The 17,161-nt window shown below is 39.6% G+C and overlaps 1 protein-coding gene and 1 long non-coding RNA gene across 2 annotated transcripts; one reads left to right on the top strand and one right to left on the bottom strand.

Moving 5' to 3' along the window:
* The first annotated feature begins 1,795 nt into the window (after positions 1-1,795).
* On the top strand, positions 1,796-4,195 carry mibp2 (muscle-specific beta 1 integrin binding protein 2). The gene is made up of 8 exons (XM_026163389.2): positions 1,796-2,115; positions 2,509-2,599; positions 2,801-2,849; positions 3,076-3,265; positions 3,349-3,420; positions 3,515-3,621; positions 3,728-3,818; positions 3,907-4,195. Exons 1-7 carry the CDS (start codon positions 2,090-2,092, stop codon positions 3,811-3,813), a joined length of 621 nt encoding a protein of 206 aa, XP_026019174.1. The 5' UTR covers positions 1,796-2,089; the 3' UTR covers positions 3,814-3,818; positions 3,907-4,195.
* Positions 4,196-12,970: 8,775 nt separating this feature from the next.
* Positions 12,971-16,318, bottom strand: LOC113018776 (uncharacterized). The gene is made up of 2 exons (XR_003271858.2): positions 16,031-16,318; positions 12,971-14,245 (listed from the first exon to the last, which is right to left on the bottom strand). It is a non-coding gene; the product is annotated as an uncharacterized LOC113018776 (long non-coding RNA).
* Positions 16,319-17,161: the final 843 nt, after the last annotated feature.

A 17,161-nucleotide genomic window follows, 5' to 3' on the forward strand; every position in this document is an offset into this window, starting at 1 on the left:
TTTTACCTAATTTTTAGGTTAAAGGAGCATTTTTATATTGTGCTACATTTGCCTAGCAACATGAACTTTTGTTTCACTACAGGCTGCTTTTGTATACATGAGAGGACTGTAACACAGAAGTCACACAGCTAGAAGTGACTTCTTCAGTATTCTAGTTATCTATATTTTGTCAAGTAATACTGTGTAATACTCAGAGAAATTTTTTTATGACTTTTGGTGCAGATGTAGTCTCAGTATCAGAGGTGTTGATTATTTGACTGTTGACCTTGAAGAACACAATTACACCATAAAATGAAGGCTTTGTTGCTGATTCTTCTTCTTCAAGAAATTCATGAAACTCTCAGACTACAAGCTGCCAGAATATAGCTCTGTCAAACTATAAATATAAGTCTTACAAGCCTAACTGAATTCCACACTTGGCCACTTGCTCTTCATAGTTGAGGTTGTAAGGCCTAACACAGGCAATATTTTGGTGCAACCTCAGGAAACAGTGTCATGGAGTTGGTTGGGAAGTTTCAAAACAAAACAGAAAAAGGTCAGCAGCAGACTGGCCAAAGTAACACCACAGCAATGTGAGTGTGTAAAGACACACTCACATTGCACATTACACACACACACACACACACACACACACACACACACACACACACACACACACACACACACACACATACATACATACATACATATATATACATATATGCCACAAGGTTATGAAAGAAAATCTGTAAAAGAAAGCGGGAAATGGGAAATAATTGGAGAGTTCATCTTCCACCAGTTGCCCTAAAGTCACGCGTCTGTCAGCCCCGGTTACTCAAAGAGCCTCTGTCTTCTCTGATTAGATAAGTGAAATGCTACCAATGAGGCACTTTCTGTAAAGTGCTTTCTGTCTTTATGGTGATTTTACACCTTCTATAACTCAGTGAAGTGGCATAGTGTGCACTATAGGACTCTGTCTATCATATCTTAAAGGTGATGATATTGATTATGCCATGGTGCTCATGATAAAAATCAGGAATTCAGTGGAAAGCGTTCATATGACTTGTAGCTGATATTATATTACAGTACTGTGCAGAAGTTCATCTAAGTTAAAACTCTTTACAACTAGTGCACATGTGATGCATCAAAAGGTTATGCTGGATAAAAAAAATGTATCACTTCTGTTACCTCATTGTTACCATGACCACTTATTTTAAAATAGTTTTTTGTTATTTTAATTTTTGGTTTTATTGTCATTTCATTGTGCATATGTTTTTAAATTGCTGTACTAATGTAAACTGCTTTTGGGCTTTGAAATGGACCTAGAAATAAAACGTATTATTTTTTTATTATCTTTATGTAAAAAAAAATGTAAAAGGGGCAGTAACATTAAAAAGGTATGCTTTCCTGGGTCCTGTAATAACTCTGTAACTAACTAGACTTTCCTGGTTTGAGATGTTTCTTCTCGTGATTAAAATTAAATGGCACTTGCCTTGTAAAGTTCAAAACACTAAAAGAATACATTCGAAAAACCTAGCGGCAGTGTCTATTTCCATAAAATAGGGATTTGAGAGAAAAAAAATCCTTCACCAAGCTTCACCGAGCAGTTTCATGTAGGAACCTTTTCCATCGAAGTTGACAATATTAGCGGCTCGCATTCATGATGGCTGTGACGTCATGTAAACATTAATATAGCTGGTTAAATTAAGATGAAATAGTATAGTTTAATCGTATACTGCAGACCAGAAACAGTTAAATTAAGATTAAAATAAAGAAGTTGACGCTACTTCTATTCCGCTTCTGATTGGCTGAGAATAGAAGTACTTACGCCTCCGGCCAACTCGAAGTGTTTAAATAGCCAATCGCGTGGCTCCCTCCGGTATGTGTAGAAGCGACAGAGAACCAAGGTCCTCTTTGGTGGAAGACCGTGTGCGCGTGACAGCCCGTCTCCTCCGCTCTTACCTTACTCACTCAACTCAAGTACCATGGAGGAATCAAGTAGTTGACGTTTCCTGCTGCAACCTTCTCTTTTTAAGCTTCTTCTCGTCTGATCACTGTGCTCCTGACCCGGTTTTATTGACGTTTTGACCTCTCGGCTACTTACGGAAACATGAAGTACATCATCGGTATTGGCGGGTGAGTACTAGACGATGAATGGCTAAGCTAAGCTAAGCTAAGCAACCTTGTAGGCCTTGTAAGGCCGTCACACGTGGGGACGGCGGTCATTACATCCGGTATGGCTTTTTGTTCGAACCGTAACGTTATAACATTTCGATTGCCACTCATTGGGTTCTGTAAATATTAAACTAACCATGTGGTAATTTATGAATAATAGCTAACGTTGTAAGCATGTAATATAGCCGAGTACACCATGCACCCGGCAGCCCTGACATTACACGTTAAAATGCATTAGATGAGTAATTAACGAGGAAATATGGCTGCCTACTACCTTAAAATGACCCCGCAACACATGCCCTATTTTACATCAACCACACGTCATTCATTTTAATTCCTTTTCTTCCCCTGTAGTGTAACCAACGGAGGGAAAACCACCCTCACCAACAGACTGATCAAGAACCTGCCCAACTGTTGCGTGGTACATCAGGATGACTTCTTCAAGGTGAGCCACATGCATATCTCCATATCTTTACATTTTGGATTTAGTTCACCAAAGAGACTGCTCTGGGTAGCAGTTTGACACAGTGTGTGTATTGTTAAAAAAAACAAACAAACAAACAAAAAAAAATCTAGCGCCTTCCATATAGCAGAGTGTAGCATTAGTGGAATGTACCTGGGTACATCTCATCAATGTATGTTTCAGCCCCAAGATCAGATTGAAGTTGGTGAAGATGGCTTTAAGCAGTACGATGGTAAGCCTGGGTTTTTATGAAGGGCTTTGTGTGTGGGTGTCTGTGTGTGTTTGTGTTTTGTGTGTATGACTCAACCTTAATGTTGTGTTTCATTCCTAACGTGCATGCAATGTAAACGAAATCTGGGAGTTTGAACATGTGTTTCTCACTTGTTTTCTTTTTTGCAACTTTCTGCACACTTCTGTTTTTTTTTTTTCTTCCTTCTCCCCCTCTGCCATCTCTTCAGTCATCACTGCTCTGGACATGGAGGCTATGATGAGTACCATCTATGCGTGGCTGGAGAACCCGGTGAAGTTTGAGAAGTCTCATGGCGTTAATAACACCCTGGATTCTGAGATCGTGCCAAAGTCTGACCGCAAGGAGGATGAGGAGACTCACATCCTTATTGTGGAAGGCTTCTTGCTTTACACCTACGAGTAAGAATCTGTGCTTAGCTACATGTGAGTTAAGTGCTTGTTCTCGAAGTCAAATGACACCAATTCATCTGTACCTGTTGCAGACCTTTGATCGACGTGCTGAACCAACGCTACTTTATTTCCATCCCATATGAAGAATGCAAAAAGAGGAGGTGGTAAGTGCTCTAGTGTTGTTCTTCACATGTGTTTGCCATCCATGCAGCTGTAGCTTAATCTTTTTTTTTTAACTGGTCTTGTGTCATTCTGCAGCTCAAGAAACTACCTGGTACCAGACCCACCTGGCCTTTTTGACGGCCACGTCTGGCCCATGTACCTGAAACATAAGAACATCATGGAGGCATCAGCTGTTGATGTTGGTAAGTTGATTCCGTTTTTTATTATTGTAAATGTTGTAACCATGTGTGGTGCTTTGTCACATAAAGGCTGACCACACTGATTAAATGTGTGTGTATCCTCTTACAGTGCAGCTGGACGGAACCAAGTCAAAGGAGGCGCTGTTCAACTTTGTCTATGGCGACATCCTGAATAACATCCAGAAGTCTCTCTAACAAAAGTATTAAAATCCTGTAATTATATAGCAAAAAAAACCTGTTTTATATGTAAACTTCTGTTACTGATTTTGTGTACTTTCTGTATTGCAGATCATCTGATTGGCTAAAAGGATCATATAATCAATCTGCAAGCTGAAGACCGCCTTGCCTTAAGTTTCCACCTGGCAGCTCATTTATCAGAGTGCTATGTTTTGTTTTTTTTTTGTTTTTTTGTTATTTTGTAAATGTTTACCTTTCAGCATATGATGCTGGCATGATTTTATATCGATCGTATTTATTGCTTTGATACAGAGTACACTCCAAAGAGAATTGATGGATTTGTTAACAGGATGGTTGCACTCAAGTTGCGTATGTCAATAAATGATCCTCCTGCCAATTACAACGTGTACTGATTATTTTTAGAACACGACACTCCCACTTCAGCTGTTGCAAAATGGAACTTTGTGAATTCTGAAGTGTTTAACTTTAAATTGGTTATTTAAAATATACACCAGGAACATTGAGTAGCTGCTTAGATGGGCACATTTAGCTTTCTCTATCTTGCTCCCAGGCAACAGTTGGTGCAAACGATAAGAGGGACTCTCCTCATGAGTACAGCTTATCCAAATTCACACACATTTGGACTCTTCTTTCATACAGATTAAACTCAATTACATAACTTTGAAGTTTTACTGATGAAATGGGTTCGTGTAACAAATCGCATGAATAAACGGCTGAAAACAGTCTCATTTAGGAAAAAACATGCAGTGTCAGATTGGACAATGGTGTAAGGCACACAGATCATGTTTTTGAGTATATGCTATAGTTTGTTTCTTAAGCACATTAGTGAGCGGAGGTTGTTTTAAAAGTGTTTTTGATTATTAAAAAAAAAAAGCACTATGCATTTTTTTTTTTTTACTTATGTCCTAAAATCTTAAACATCTACGGTGCTTAACAAATGTATTAACCACCTGTCATAAAAAGAAACATCTTAGGAATTAAATATTTTAGAAATGTAAATACCAGTAATGTTATTTATTAGGAAAGCAAACTGAATGTATCTTGTGTCCAAATTTGAGGCGACACATTGGACGCCTCATAGAAAAACTGGTAATTGCCAGTACTGTTAATTTAGATCCTGTATAAACCTTACACTTAGTGATCAGTAATTGGGCCCATTCACTCATTTTTAACGTTTTTATACCTTATCCTATAAACAAACTTCAGTTTTCCCCCATGTTTAGCAAATGTAGGAAATTTGATGTTATTTTCCAGCTTTTATAGACGTGTCAAAATTATATTAAAAATCCAACAAAGAATAAAAACCCATGACTGAGTTTAAACAAGTAGTGCTAATTACACATTTACAGAAACATCGACCTTCATATAAAGACCCCTACAGACTGTTAGCTAACACAGACCGTTAGCCACGTTTAAAGATTTCAAATGATACTTATTTAATGTGCACTTTGAATAATAAAAATAGGAATAATAGAAATTGTGTAGCCACATATGGACTAAACCCACATCTTTCTATGTAATTTTTTTGAAGCAAAAAAAGATGTTCCCTAAAAGTCTCAGAAAGTTTTCCTTTTGCTTTTGAAAATTGAAAAGGAAAAACTCGAGAGAAATGATATGAATCATTTCCCTAATGTTTTATAAACAGGCCTATATAATGTGCACGAGTCAATACAGAGTGTTGTACTTCTATTACAGCTGATGAAATCTAATTCAGCAGAAGAACTATCTGAGCTGGGTGTGTCCTCTGGGCCTCTCTGAGTCACTCCACACGTTATGTAATGTGGCTGAAGGAATGTATGGAGGCATTATGTAGGTCAGAGAAATGTGAGAAGTGCTTTTTTCCCTCTTTGTCAGTGTCGAGTCGTCGTCTCATCGTTTGCAGTTATTGTGCAGAAAGCTCCTTTTCAATATCCTTTGGATTGGTTAAAAAATATGACTCATTGTACAAGAGGAGCCGTTTACCCTGATGTTAAACTAACCAGCCTTTTGAAACAAACTGAATTATATTTTTAGATCTGTCGTCATAAATCTTTTCCCTTTAGTAGTCACTGTTTCCCCAGTGTCCAGTGTGTTATTGTGGAATGAAACAGACATGTTGATATTATACTACAAGCATGCATGAAGGCCTGAGCGCATGGTACAAAGCAGCTTTTATGGTTTTTTGAGGTTAAAAAGCAGCTGCACTGAACAACCCCAGAGGAGGTGAATTAGGCTCTTACAAGCTGTGTGTTAGATTTTATTATAGATTTCATGTTTTATTGTTGTATTTATCGACATCGATGGCCTCCATACACTCTTCAGTCTGCTTAAACTTCCCCTCATTTTGGTTTTGATTGTTGTGATTTTTTTTCAGCGAAAAGCTTCATACATTCATTTAGAATATTTGATTTATGCTTGGCCTCGGGAGTAATTTTGTATCCTGGATAAAAGTATTGTACTGTGACCCTGTAGCGGCCATTCGGACCAACAATAGTCTGTCCCCCTTTTTTCAGCTTCAGCGTGGCACACGACAGGGGTGCCCTTTGTCACCTCTCCTTTTTGCCATCGCAATTGAACCGCTAGCTATTGCTCTAAGACACTGTGTTGAGGTTGAGGGAATACGTCGTGGGGATATCGAGTATAAAGTCTCTCTTTATGCCGACAACATGCTCTTGTTTATTTCCAACCCTTCAAATAGCCTCCCTAAACTTTTAGATGTACTTAAGGAATTCGGGACAATTTCCGGATATAAGGTGAATTTCGGGAAAAGTGAGGCAATGCCTTTAGGTACAATAACCGGGGAACTTTCGTCTATTTTAGCACCTTTCAAGCTCAGCTATAACAATTTCAAATACTTGGGCATTTGGATTACGCAGAACCATAAAAACTTGTATAAAACCAATTATCTTCCTTTATTGTCTAAACTAAAGGAGGATTTTGGAAAGTGGGAGTCCTTGCCTCTTTCGCTGGGTGGTAGATTAAATATCATTAAGATGACTATATTTCCTAAATTTCTATATCTTTTTCAGTGTCTTCCAATTTTTTTAACCAAGTCTTTTTTTAATAATCTAAATAGTCAAATCTCCTCCTTCATTTGGAACAAAAAACCACCTAGGCTGAAACAGAGTGTATTACAAAGACCGCGGAGCGCAGGAGGCTTAGCACTCCCAAATTTTCTGTTTTATTACTGGGCAGCTAATATAAGAGCATTATTGTACTGGATAAAAGACCATGATAATTTATCATCATCATGGGTAACACTGGAGCGGCTGTCGGTGAGTCAATCCTCCCTGGTGTCTTTGCTGTGTGCCAGATTACCTCTGGCGGGACCGATCTCCAGCTTCACCACGAATCCTCTTGTTGTCCACTCACTGAAGTTATGGTATCAGCTCAGACGGCACTTTAAACAGACTGAACTCTCTCTTAATGCACCACCGCATAGACATTGCATGTTCTCCCCATCCTTAACGGACGAGGCATTTAACATATGGACAAAGCTTGGAATAACGTCAATGACTGCTCTTTTCACGGACAATATCTTTTCCTCATTTGAACAGCTGGTGAACAAGTTCAAGATTCCTCAGTCACACTTTTTCAAGTATCTACAACTCAGGAATTTTGTTGCTTCTAATACTGACTGCTTTCCGTCCTGTCCACCACCATCCCTTTTGGATGATATTTTTGATTTTAAACCAAATGCTAAGCGGGTTATAAGTGATGTTTATGAGCTGTTAAGTAATTTTAGGCTGTCCACATTGCAATCACTTAGGGAACGATGGGGAAGTGATCTTGGCCAACGGATTACAGATGAGACTTGGCATAAGATAATCAATAGTGTTTCTTCGTCATCTATTTGCCTTAAACATGTGGTGATTCAGTTCAAAGTGGTTCACCGTCTGTTTGTTAATTTTGCCATAATTGTTGTTGGAAGCAATTCTTTGTTCAATAAAAAGACCTTGATCAAAAAAAAAAGAATATTTGATTTATGCCATTTAAACTTCAAAAATAATCTCTGCTTCAATTCTTCCTCCTACTAGAAGATCAGTGCATTCAAACCAGTATGTTCAAATGTTCATTCATGGGCATTGAGGGGTCAGAGAGAGAGAGCAGGAGAGATAGTGAGTGGGAGATCTTATTACAATCCTACACTTCTTGGGAATTTCCTGGTTTCATGCAGGGCAAAACCCATAATAATTCATCCCATCCATTTACAATGCAATTCCTTAGCTTGGACCAGACTTTCTGAGACAGGAAGTCTGACATTGTGTGCAAAGTCACAGGCAGAGATATCAGTATTTGAAAATTCTCTGTGTGAGAGTCTCGCTGTGAGTGTACTCTGTGTACTAATGTCCTCAAATGGGTCAGCCTGGCACGAAATGATGCCAAGAATCATTTCATAGATGGTGTCAATTTCCTCAAGAAGTAGCAAACCTGTTTTAGAATGGGTGTAAGTGAGTCAGTCTAGACCTGGCTGTGGGAGATAAGCAGTTACATAACTCTTGATTGTTGCGGGCAGGGCCTGCCTGGGAAAAAATGAGACGTTTTCTCAAATCTGAACTGAGGCATGGTGGCATTTACATTTCCATGGCTTTCCTTACTTTACAAAACAAAGTGGCTGGCAAGTCAAGGACAACCAAAAACTAACAAGCTCTACTGGTGCAGAGTTGGGCCCCCCTTTGCCTTCAGAAGTGAAGTTTGTAGTGAGCTGATTTACTTCTTTTTACTTTAAGTGCAAAATCTCAGGTCTAAATTTGGACTGTTTATGGGTGACAAAAATTTTAAATAAAAATTAAATGCGGAGAAAAAATTGTGTCTGAAATTTTGACACACAAAATCAGTTGGAGGACTTTTGTGCTTATCTTGGTCCAGGACACTCTCACAAAAGAGATTCTTACTCTCAGGAAATACATTTCCCAGTTTATGTTATACATTGTTGCAATAATGTGAAGTACAAATACACTCACTGGCCATTTCATTAGGTACACCTTACTAGTACTGGGTTTAACCCACTTTTACCTTCAGAACTGCCTTAATTCTTCATGGAGCATATTCTAGAAGGAGATGGAAACATTCCTCAGAGATTTTGGCCCATAATGGCATGACAGCATCACACAATTGCTTCCGATTTGATGTGCATTCACAGATGACCTTGTGCTTGGCTCTAACAAGTAGCCATTCTCCTCTGACATCAAAAATGCATTTTCACCCATAGACCTGGCCCTCACTGGATATTTTCTCCTTTGCTTACCATTCTCTGTAAACTTTAGAGATGATCATGTGGGGAAATCCCAGCAGATCAGCAGGATATAAATCACTCAGGCCAGCCCATCTGACAACAACAGTTCGTCTTGACCATGTCTACATGCCTAAATCCACTGAGTTGCTGCTGTGTGATTGGCTGAACAGGTGTTGCAAAGTGAAGTGGCCAGTGAATCTATAACTTACAGCTGCAGTGAACTCCTCGTATTCAGATACAGCGCTAATAGAAAGGCTGTGTGGGGAGAGAGGACATCATCTTCTGACACTCCTACTGCCGTTGGACTGCAACACACCCTGGAGTTTTCCAAACCACACAAGCCACCGCACAAAAGGTTAGGAGGGTTGCAGTACTGGTTCTTGCTGGATTTTGTTTGTGCGTGTGAGTGTGAAAGTTTTTGTATGCCTGCTTTTCTGTCTGGGTGTGTGTGCGTCTTCTGTACCCGTCACTTGCTCTGTCTCCTTACGCACCTCTCCAACGTGCATCCTAAAAGCAGAGGAAGCAGCAGACGTCTCTGGTCGACTCAAATAGAGCATATAAAAAACCCTATAAATTCCCTCCAGACCTCTAACTTCAGGTTTGTATTATCACATCTCCACCTCACACAGGTCAGACAGGACACAGCCGTCCAACCGCTAACCACCCTGCCAGAAGAGGTGACTGTAGCTCTGCGGCTGCCTGTCTCAAAACTATCTCTTTGTCTCTCTCGCAGCGTTGTTGCTCTATTCCCAACCAAAGAAAACAACAAGAACAGGGCACATTCATTTAATCAAATCACCCTTTCCCTTCACCACAGCTTCACTGTTTAAAGCCTTATTTTCAGCCTACCAGTTGTTTCTATATTTACCTCTTTTACTGCAGTCTCCGAGGAGCCCGTGAAACCAGCCATTTGTGCCATAAACCCTTTTAGTGGCATTTGGGATTGTTGCAAGCATTTGTTTTGAAAATGTGACCAGCGCGGCAGCGAGCTGTTGCTGCAAGGTTCAAGTTGCACCTGAAGGCTTGATGTGAAAACATCTACTGTGGTTCAACAACTATGTCTGTGTTTACACTGAGCAGAACTAACCTTGGAAGAAATTATACCACAGTGCAGACACAACAAGCCACCCATTAACCCCAGCGTTACATTAGGTACTCAAACTGTAGACGCTGTACTGCTGTTTCTACAGCAGATAGGTGCTAGAAGTAGCATTTACTAAAAGCAATAATAATCTACTAACAAAATGTAAAAACATTGTATAAATGCAGGAAATTTTGTACAGTGACGCTCACGTCTTAGTAAATACAACTAAAAACTGGATGTGTAGGCTACAGTACAGTCATTTTCCTTTAGCAAGTAGAAAATGTGAAAGTCCAAATCATTAGAGTTATTATAATGGCTAGTTCTGCTCTGTAGTGTTTAGACTTTGATGGTTGAAACTCCCATGGTGATTAATCAGGACCAGCCTGGGTCCAGCTTCAGGGTGTTGGTGGGAATGTCAAATGTTATGGCAGCATTACCATAACTGTGCTGCAACTTCAAAGGGAAATTTATTACAGTATAGAGGTTCAGTGAATCCACTGAGTTTGTTTTTGATTTTTTACTGTAATGAAGGTACAGGCAAAATGCCCAGCTTAAAAGCATTTGCACTGGCTGTCATTTTTGGATTTTTACAACTAAAAAAAAAAAAAAAACCCCAACAAAAAACAAAGTTAGATTTTTCCAACAGCTCCATCAGCTGATTTTACTTATTTGGCACATGAGGTAATAACGTATAATATTATAGGTATGCTTAAAGGTAGGTCCTACCATATATATTGCTTTTGAATGTTAATGTCTGTTTTGGTAAATATTAATAAAATCTACAGACATGTGGCAAAAAAGCTTTCACAGTTCTGTGAAAAACAAAGCACCAAGTAATGGTGTCCTGTATGACTTCACCAGTCTCTCACATCTCTTACAAAGTTGCTTCAATTAATTGAGGCCTGTTATCATTAGTTATGCACACTAATCTTAGTGACTTATCTTTTTTAGCCATTCTGTTGTAGATTTGCTGTCGATATCATAGCTCTGCTGCATAACCCGGTTTGATCCAAATGTCAGTTGTCACACAAAAATCACTTCAATAAAGCGATCTATTTAAAACACAATCCACTTAATCCCACCCTCGTTATTTTCCTTCCCTCCCTCCTCCCCAAACCATAAAAATTAAAACAACACCTGACCATATTCAAACTATGTGTTATATGTTAGCAGCCCACTTGGTTTGACTTTAGAGTTCTTTGTTATTAACTCAGTGATTGCAAGGTGCCCCTTGGATTTAAAACAAGCTTTACCACCCCTTGCATTTCTGTGTTTGACAGCTGGTATGAGGTGTTTGTGCTGATGTGCTGTGTGTGGTTTTTGCTAAATGTGGTGCTGTACATTATGGCTAAACATCTCTTCTTTGGTCTCATCTGTCTAAAGGACGTCTTGTGGTTTGTTTACATGCAAACCTAAGATGTGCTGTCATTCTCTTTTTAGAGAGAAGAGGCTTCCTCTTTTCTAATTTTATTGTCATGAACTTTAACATTTAACATGCTAACAGAGGCCCGTAGAATCTGAAATGCAGCTCTTGAGCTTTTTCACAATGCAAAGTTGAGGTGAATTTTCTGAGATTGTGTTAACACACACCTAAAGCTCCAGACCAGTAAACATCAAAAACATCTGCACTTATAGAGGTGCTCACACTTGCTGGTGATCAGTTAATCAAGTGCATATAATTAGCAGCACATAGCTGACATTTACCCCCTTATTCCTGTGGAGGTAGAAAGGGCATATTAGTTTTTCACAGGATTACACAGAATCTCATGAAAGCTTCCTTTTTCACATGTAAGTGAAGCTTTTCATGTTTCATATCCCTAAACACAGCAAGCCTCTCACTGGTAAAATCCCAGCAGTGAAACTTTCACAAAGAGGAACAGCCGACAATCGACACTTTCATTACGTAACGCTCCAGTAGGTTGTCTGTTTATTTTATCAGCTCATCGCATATAAAATCGTTACTGGCAAGCCAGCGGTCAGCCAAGACAGTCATATAAAGTTTGTGGACTAAGATGAAGGACATCTTGCTCTGGCTGAGTTGAGTAAGCCATAGCATAGAAACAAAACACTTTATAAAATTATCACTGAGTTATGACATTTTCTTCCTTCCCATCAAAGCATAAAGTTGAAATATGTTTGAAAATTACTGTTTTGGAAAGATGCGGTGGTTACATAGTAAACTGTTGTGCTTAAAATCTGCACTGTACCATCTGTTGAGTCACAGAAACCTAATTACTAATCTTCTCCGTGCCCACTTATCCAGACTTGCGTATGTAGAGTTATATAAGACACAGATGAGAAGGGAAAGAAACCTCACTCACTGTCACTTTGGTCAAAAACACCACAGTGAGATATATTTTCCAGAAACATGGGTCCAGCTTCTCACATGGTAGTCAGCGTGCATGAATATTACCAGGCGAACCAAATGGTAAAAGCTGGAGAAGACAATATTATGAAGCAACCATGGCCAGTGTGGGCCCACGGACCATATCCTGTTGTGGTGGAGCTGGGAGAGGCTTGGTGCTGCCAGGCTGGAGCAAACCACAGCCTCCCACTCCTCATCCGTCTGAATCACTGTTTACTTAGACAGGAAGGCTGCACGCTACAGCATCATCTGCTGTTGCTCCAGTCTGTGACTCGCTTGCGTCTTTGTGAAGGAGGGGGGGGTGTTATGTTTTTCCTGACGGCCAAGTTTCTAAAAGCAGAGACAAGTTTAAACCAAATGCCTGCAGGGAACAGAGCTCAGCCCCAGAAACCACTGCTCCTCTATAGCTGTCTACCTCTGGATCCTTCTCCTTTTGGGAGACCAGAGCCTCATTCAATCAAAGTATTAACTACTCAAGAGCAGATCCGGATACAGGTTCACTTTGTCAAATTTTATGAGTCCAAAAAAGGAAAATAAAACCACTCAATAGGTTGGGATAAATGTCACTTTTAAGTGGATAAAAAATTATTTGATTATAAATCAAACAAAAACCTCTTTACACAAAGGAGGTTTTTTTTTCCTTTTATAATAAATCACAATCCCAAACATAACCTCTCTCCTTTTTTTGGGTCTTTGCATGACCCATTTTCAGAAAAATGCAGAAAAACACCAGCAATTAGTGTTGCAAAAACGCATCCATATACTGAGCCACTGTATTTACAAAAAAAAATGTCAAATAAAATCAAAGTCAAGGTACTGAAAGTGATATTCAAACTGTGGTTTCCACTGTACTTCAGTTCATCGGTGTGGAACCGGAGTGCCCCTCTCTCCTAAGTCTGGACCCCACGATGCTTGCCACGCTGTGGTTCACCCCCGGCCGAGAAGGACAGGGCGGGTGTGAACAGAGTGATGTTGTTTTTGACTCAGTTTCCTGCTGTAGTAGTGAGTATAAAATTAGAGTTTTATGCGAAGTGGAAGGAGGTGGGAGAGACTCATGGTCGTGTTGGGAGAGAGAGGAATGTAACCTACTTTGCTGTCAACAAACTCCTGTTGTGTGTGTGCCTCGTACGTGACAACAGTATATAAAATTAACGTGAACAGAGACAATGTTTGTCCGTCTCGTGTTTGTTTACCAGTTCAGCGACAATTTAAGGTTTATGTGGGGACTGTTGAGGCCGTCTTAGAAACCAGCGAGGACCAGAGTCAGTAAACAAAAATCAGTCCTGCTGTTCGCCTCTATAAGAAAGTTACTTGCAGTCAGAAATTATGGAGGACCACAAGAGCCACGCGCATGGAAAACCAGCACCTGGACTTCATGCAGGAGAGAATTTCAACAATGTATTGTAAAAAATGGAACTTTATATGACAAATGTGGTGTGGTGCTTGTGGAATTTTTAACAAGGACCCTACAAAACTTTACAGTACTCATGCTGCCAAACTTCTGGTGGCTAGGTGCGCAGTTCCTGCTTTAAATGCATTCACTTTTAAGACTAAGAAATCTAAGTGATAAGAGGCCAGAAAATGTTTGAACTCGCTTATGAACCTAAATCACTGAGGCCGTCTCTCCTGCATGAAGGTTTTCCAGTGTGTGCGTCTGATGGCCCAAAGCTGCCTCAGAGCCATAACACCATCAATGGCTGCAGTATGGAACAGATGTGGGTGTGTCCTCATCTCCCAGAGGAATCCAAATCATCATCAAACAGCCCTACAGACACAAAAACGTGAAAATATAAACAACCAGACTATCAGCAGTGATTTAACTACGTTAAGACCTCTGTGAAAATCATTTACAGTATCACAGAATTTAAGGCCTTTATAATCACAGAGCATACAGAGAAAAGTACTGAACTGAATCAATTTCAGCTTTCATTTTTCATGATGTATATTGTATTAATAATTACATTTCATTATCTGTGTCTTTACCACACAGGTGTAGATACTGTAGGTTCAGTGAATGCTTAAATTGCATTGATTAGAATATACTGGACATTCAAAGCTAAGATTCAGCGCACTGTGTTAGAGGCTGGGATTTGATGAATTCATCATATATACAACCTTTGATCATCGTTTATGTCCAGTTGAGAATGAATCTGTGCACTCACATATTAAATGAACTGAAATCAGTAGTGTGATCTCCAGTCTTGATATAAGGAATGAGAGAACTGACAGCTGTTATTTTAATCAACCTGTCTCAGTTGTTTTAACTCTAAGCATCATAAAGTAATGTGGTAACATCTGGACTGACGAGTTTACTGTCAGCATTTTAATCGCTAGTTTAAAGGCTGTAGGTTGCAGCCATTGCTCTAACACTGTATAAATGTAACAGGCCTCAGTGCCGGTTCTAATAGTCTGAGCTAGGGCTGGGCGATATGACCCAAAATTCATATCTCGATATTTTTTAGCTGGATGGCGATATAAGATATATATCTCGATTTTTTTTTTTTAAAGCCATAAGTTAAGAACAAAAAGAGAGTTCTAGTCACACTGTGTCCCAGATGTCACACGGGCACTTTTATTTACATACAGCATAGATGTACATGAAGAAATTACTCAAAAATAAATTATCAGCATTTATTAAATAATCATGGTCCATAAATAAAATAAAATGTTGTTTTTGTGCATAACAAAAAGCTCACAATTGTGCAGTCAAAATGTAAACTAATAGATGCTGAGCATAGTAACAAAGAGACAGATTTCACAGCTGCACCACGTCTCTGAACAGGTGCCATTTGTGGTCCTTATACACACACAGTACGTATCACTCCGCGAGGCTCCTCCCCGGTAGCCGTAATCCTCCGACATCAAGCCGTGCAGCTCCGTAGCTTAGCAAAGTCATATTAAAACATTTTTTGACAGATTGCTGAGTACCACATAAAATCGGTTCGCGGTCAGTAAGCACAACCAGAATTCATACATAAGGCGCACTGTCGAGTTTTGAGAAAATGAAAGGATTTTAGGCCGTGCAGCCCCTCCGGGCTGCATGTCGTTAGCTCGGTTAGCTCGCTAACACGTTGACGCCGTCCAGCCCCACGCACTGGGCCATCCGCGGTAACTCGCTAACGGAGATTTTCCGCTTTCATCTTGTCATTGCCTTGTCATTGTCAGGTGAAGCTATGGGGGAGGCGGAGTTGTGTTCAGTGAAGGAGAGGCGAGGCAGAGTAACGTTGCGTAGAGACAAAAGTGGACGAAAGAGAGGCAAACCTGCGGCTCCACAAGTATAATTATAACGTAACATAGACTATATCGATATAAACGATATTGTCACATTTTATATCTCGTATGAAAATATATCGATATTTTTAAAAAACTCGATATATCGCCCAGCCCTAGTCTGAGCTGATTCCAGCTTTATTTGTGAAGAGCACAGCAGCTTACAAAATCACGTAGCTAGCTCGTACAGCTGCCACGTAAAATTTTCATAAGCTAAGATGACCTTAAAATAACGGGGCTACGTGAGGTGATGCTAGCGTTAGCCATGTTAGCACGTTACCTTCAACAGGTGGTCAGACTGCGAAAACAGGCACTCAGTCAGAGGTTGAGCTCTCCGTTTCGCTGCAGGGTCCCTTCATTCTTCACATATCCATGTCGAGCCGAGTGTAAATCCAAAGGCTGCACGGCCTTTGTACAAGCACACACGCTTCGTAGCAGGGCGAAGCTATGAGCTAGAAAAATCCAAGCAGACAGCCTGTGTCTGTCCAACCAATCAGAGAGCTCCTTACATCCCACTGTGTGGCTAATTTGAATAGCCGCAAGGAAATTAATCCAAGAGCTAATCCGGAGCGAACAGGAAAGGGAAATGGATTTTGAAATGCAGTTTATTAAAGTGCAAATGCAAAAATGATTTTGAAATGCAGTTTATTAAAGAGAAAATGGAAAAAGGATTTTGAAATGCAGTTTATTAAAGTGCAAGTGGGAAAAGGATTTTGAAATGCAGTTTATTAAAGAGCAATTGGGAAAAGGATTTTTTTTTATTTTATTTAACCTTTATTTAACCAGGAATGTCCCATTGAGATGCAGTTTATTAAATTGGAATTCAAAAATGAATTTACAAATGCAGAATTTATTCTACAATTCATTATTTAAGCACAGAATTCTTTATTTCAATGCGCGTGGCTCTTGTGGTCCTCCATAAGAAATTGTCACCTGCCAGCACGATAAAACCCAGCACAGGATGAGGTTTTTAAAATATACATTAACAGATTAAAATTTTCAGTTGTGAGTTTTCATTTAAACCACAGAATATGCAGACATCCAAAAAAAGGAGAGAAGCATTCATGGATCAGTCACTTTGCAGGGGTGTGTCCCACATGTGCCCCATCGTCACAGAGCCAGATCCGGGTAAATTAACTGTCACTCTGCTGACACCTGGTGGACTTAGATGCTTAGTACAACTCATATAAGGTCACTAATTGTTCTTTTGTCAGTGAAATGTCCCAAATATAGAAATGTGTGAGAAGAAAAATAAATGTTGTCTTCTATTTATGGATATAAGAAGCTGGGAAAATTGCACAACACACTTACCAGACACTTTGTCAGGTACACATGAACAACCACTCATTAGTGCAAATATTTAATCAGCCAATCAGATAGCAACTCATCTTAACGATATCTGTGCAGATAT

This window comes from Astatotilapia calliptera, chromosome 1, assembly GCF_964374335.1.
Source record: "Astatotilapia calliptera chromosome 1, fAstCal68.1, whole genome shotgun sequence".
Lineage (NCBI taxonomy): Eukaryota > Metazoa > Chordata > Actinopteri > Cichliformes > Cichlidae > Astatotilapia > Astatotilapia calliptera.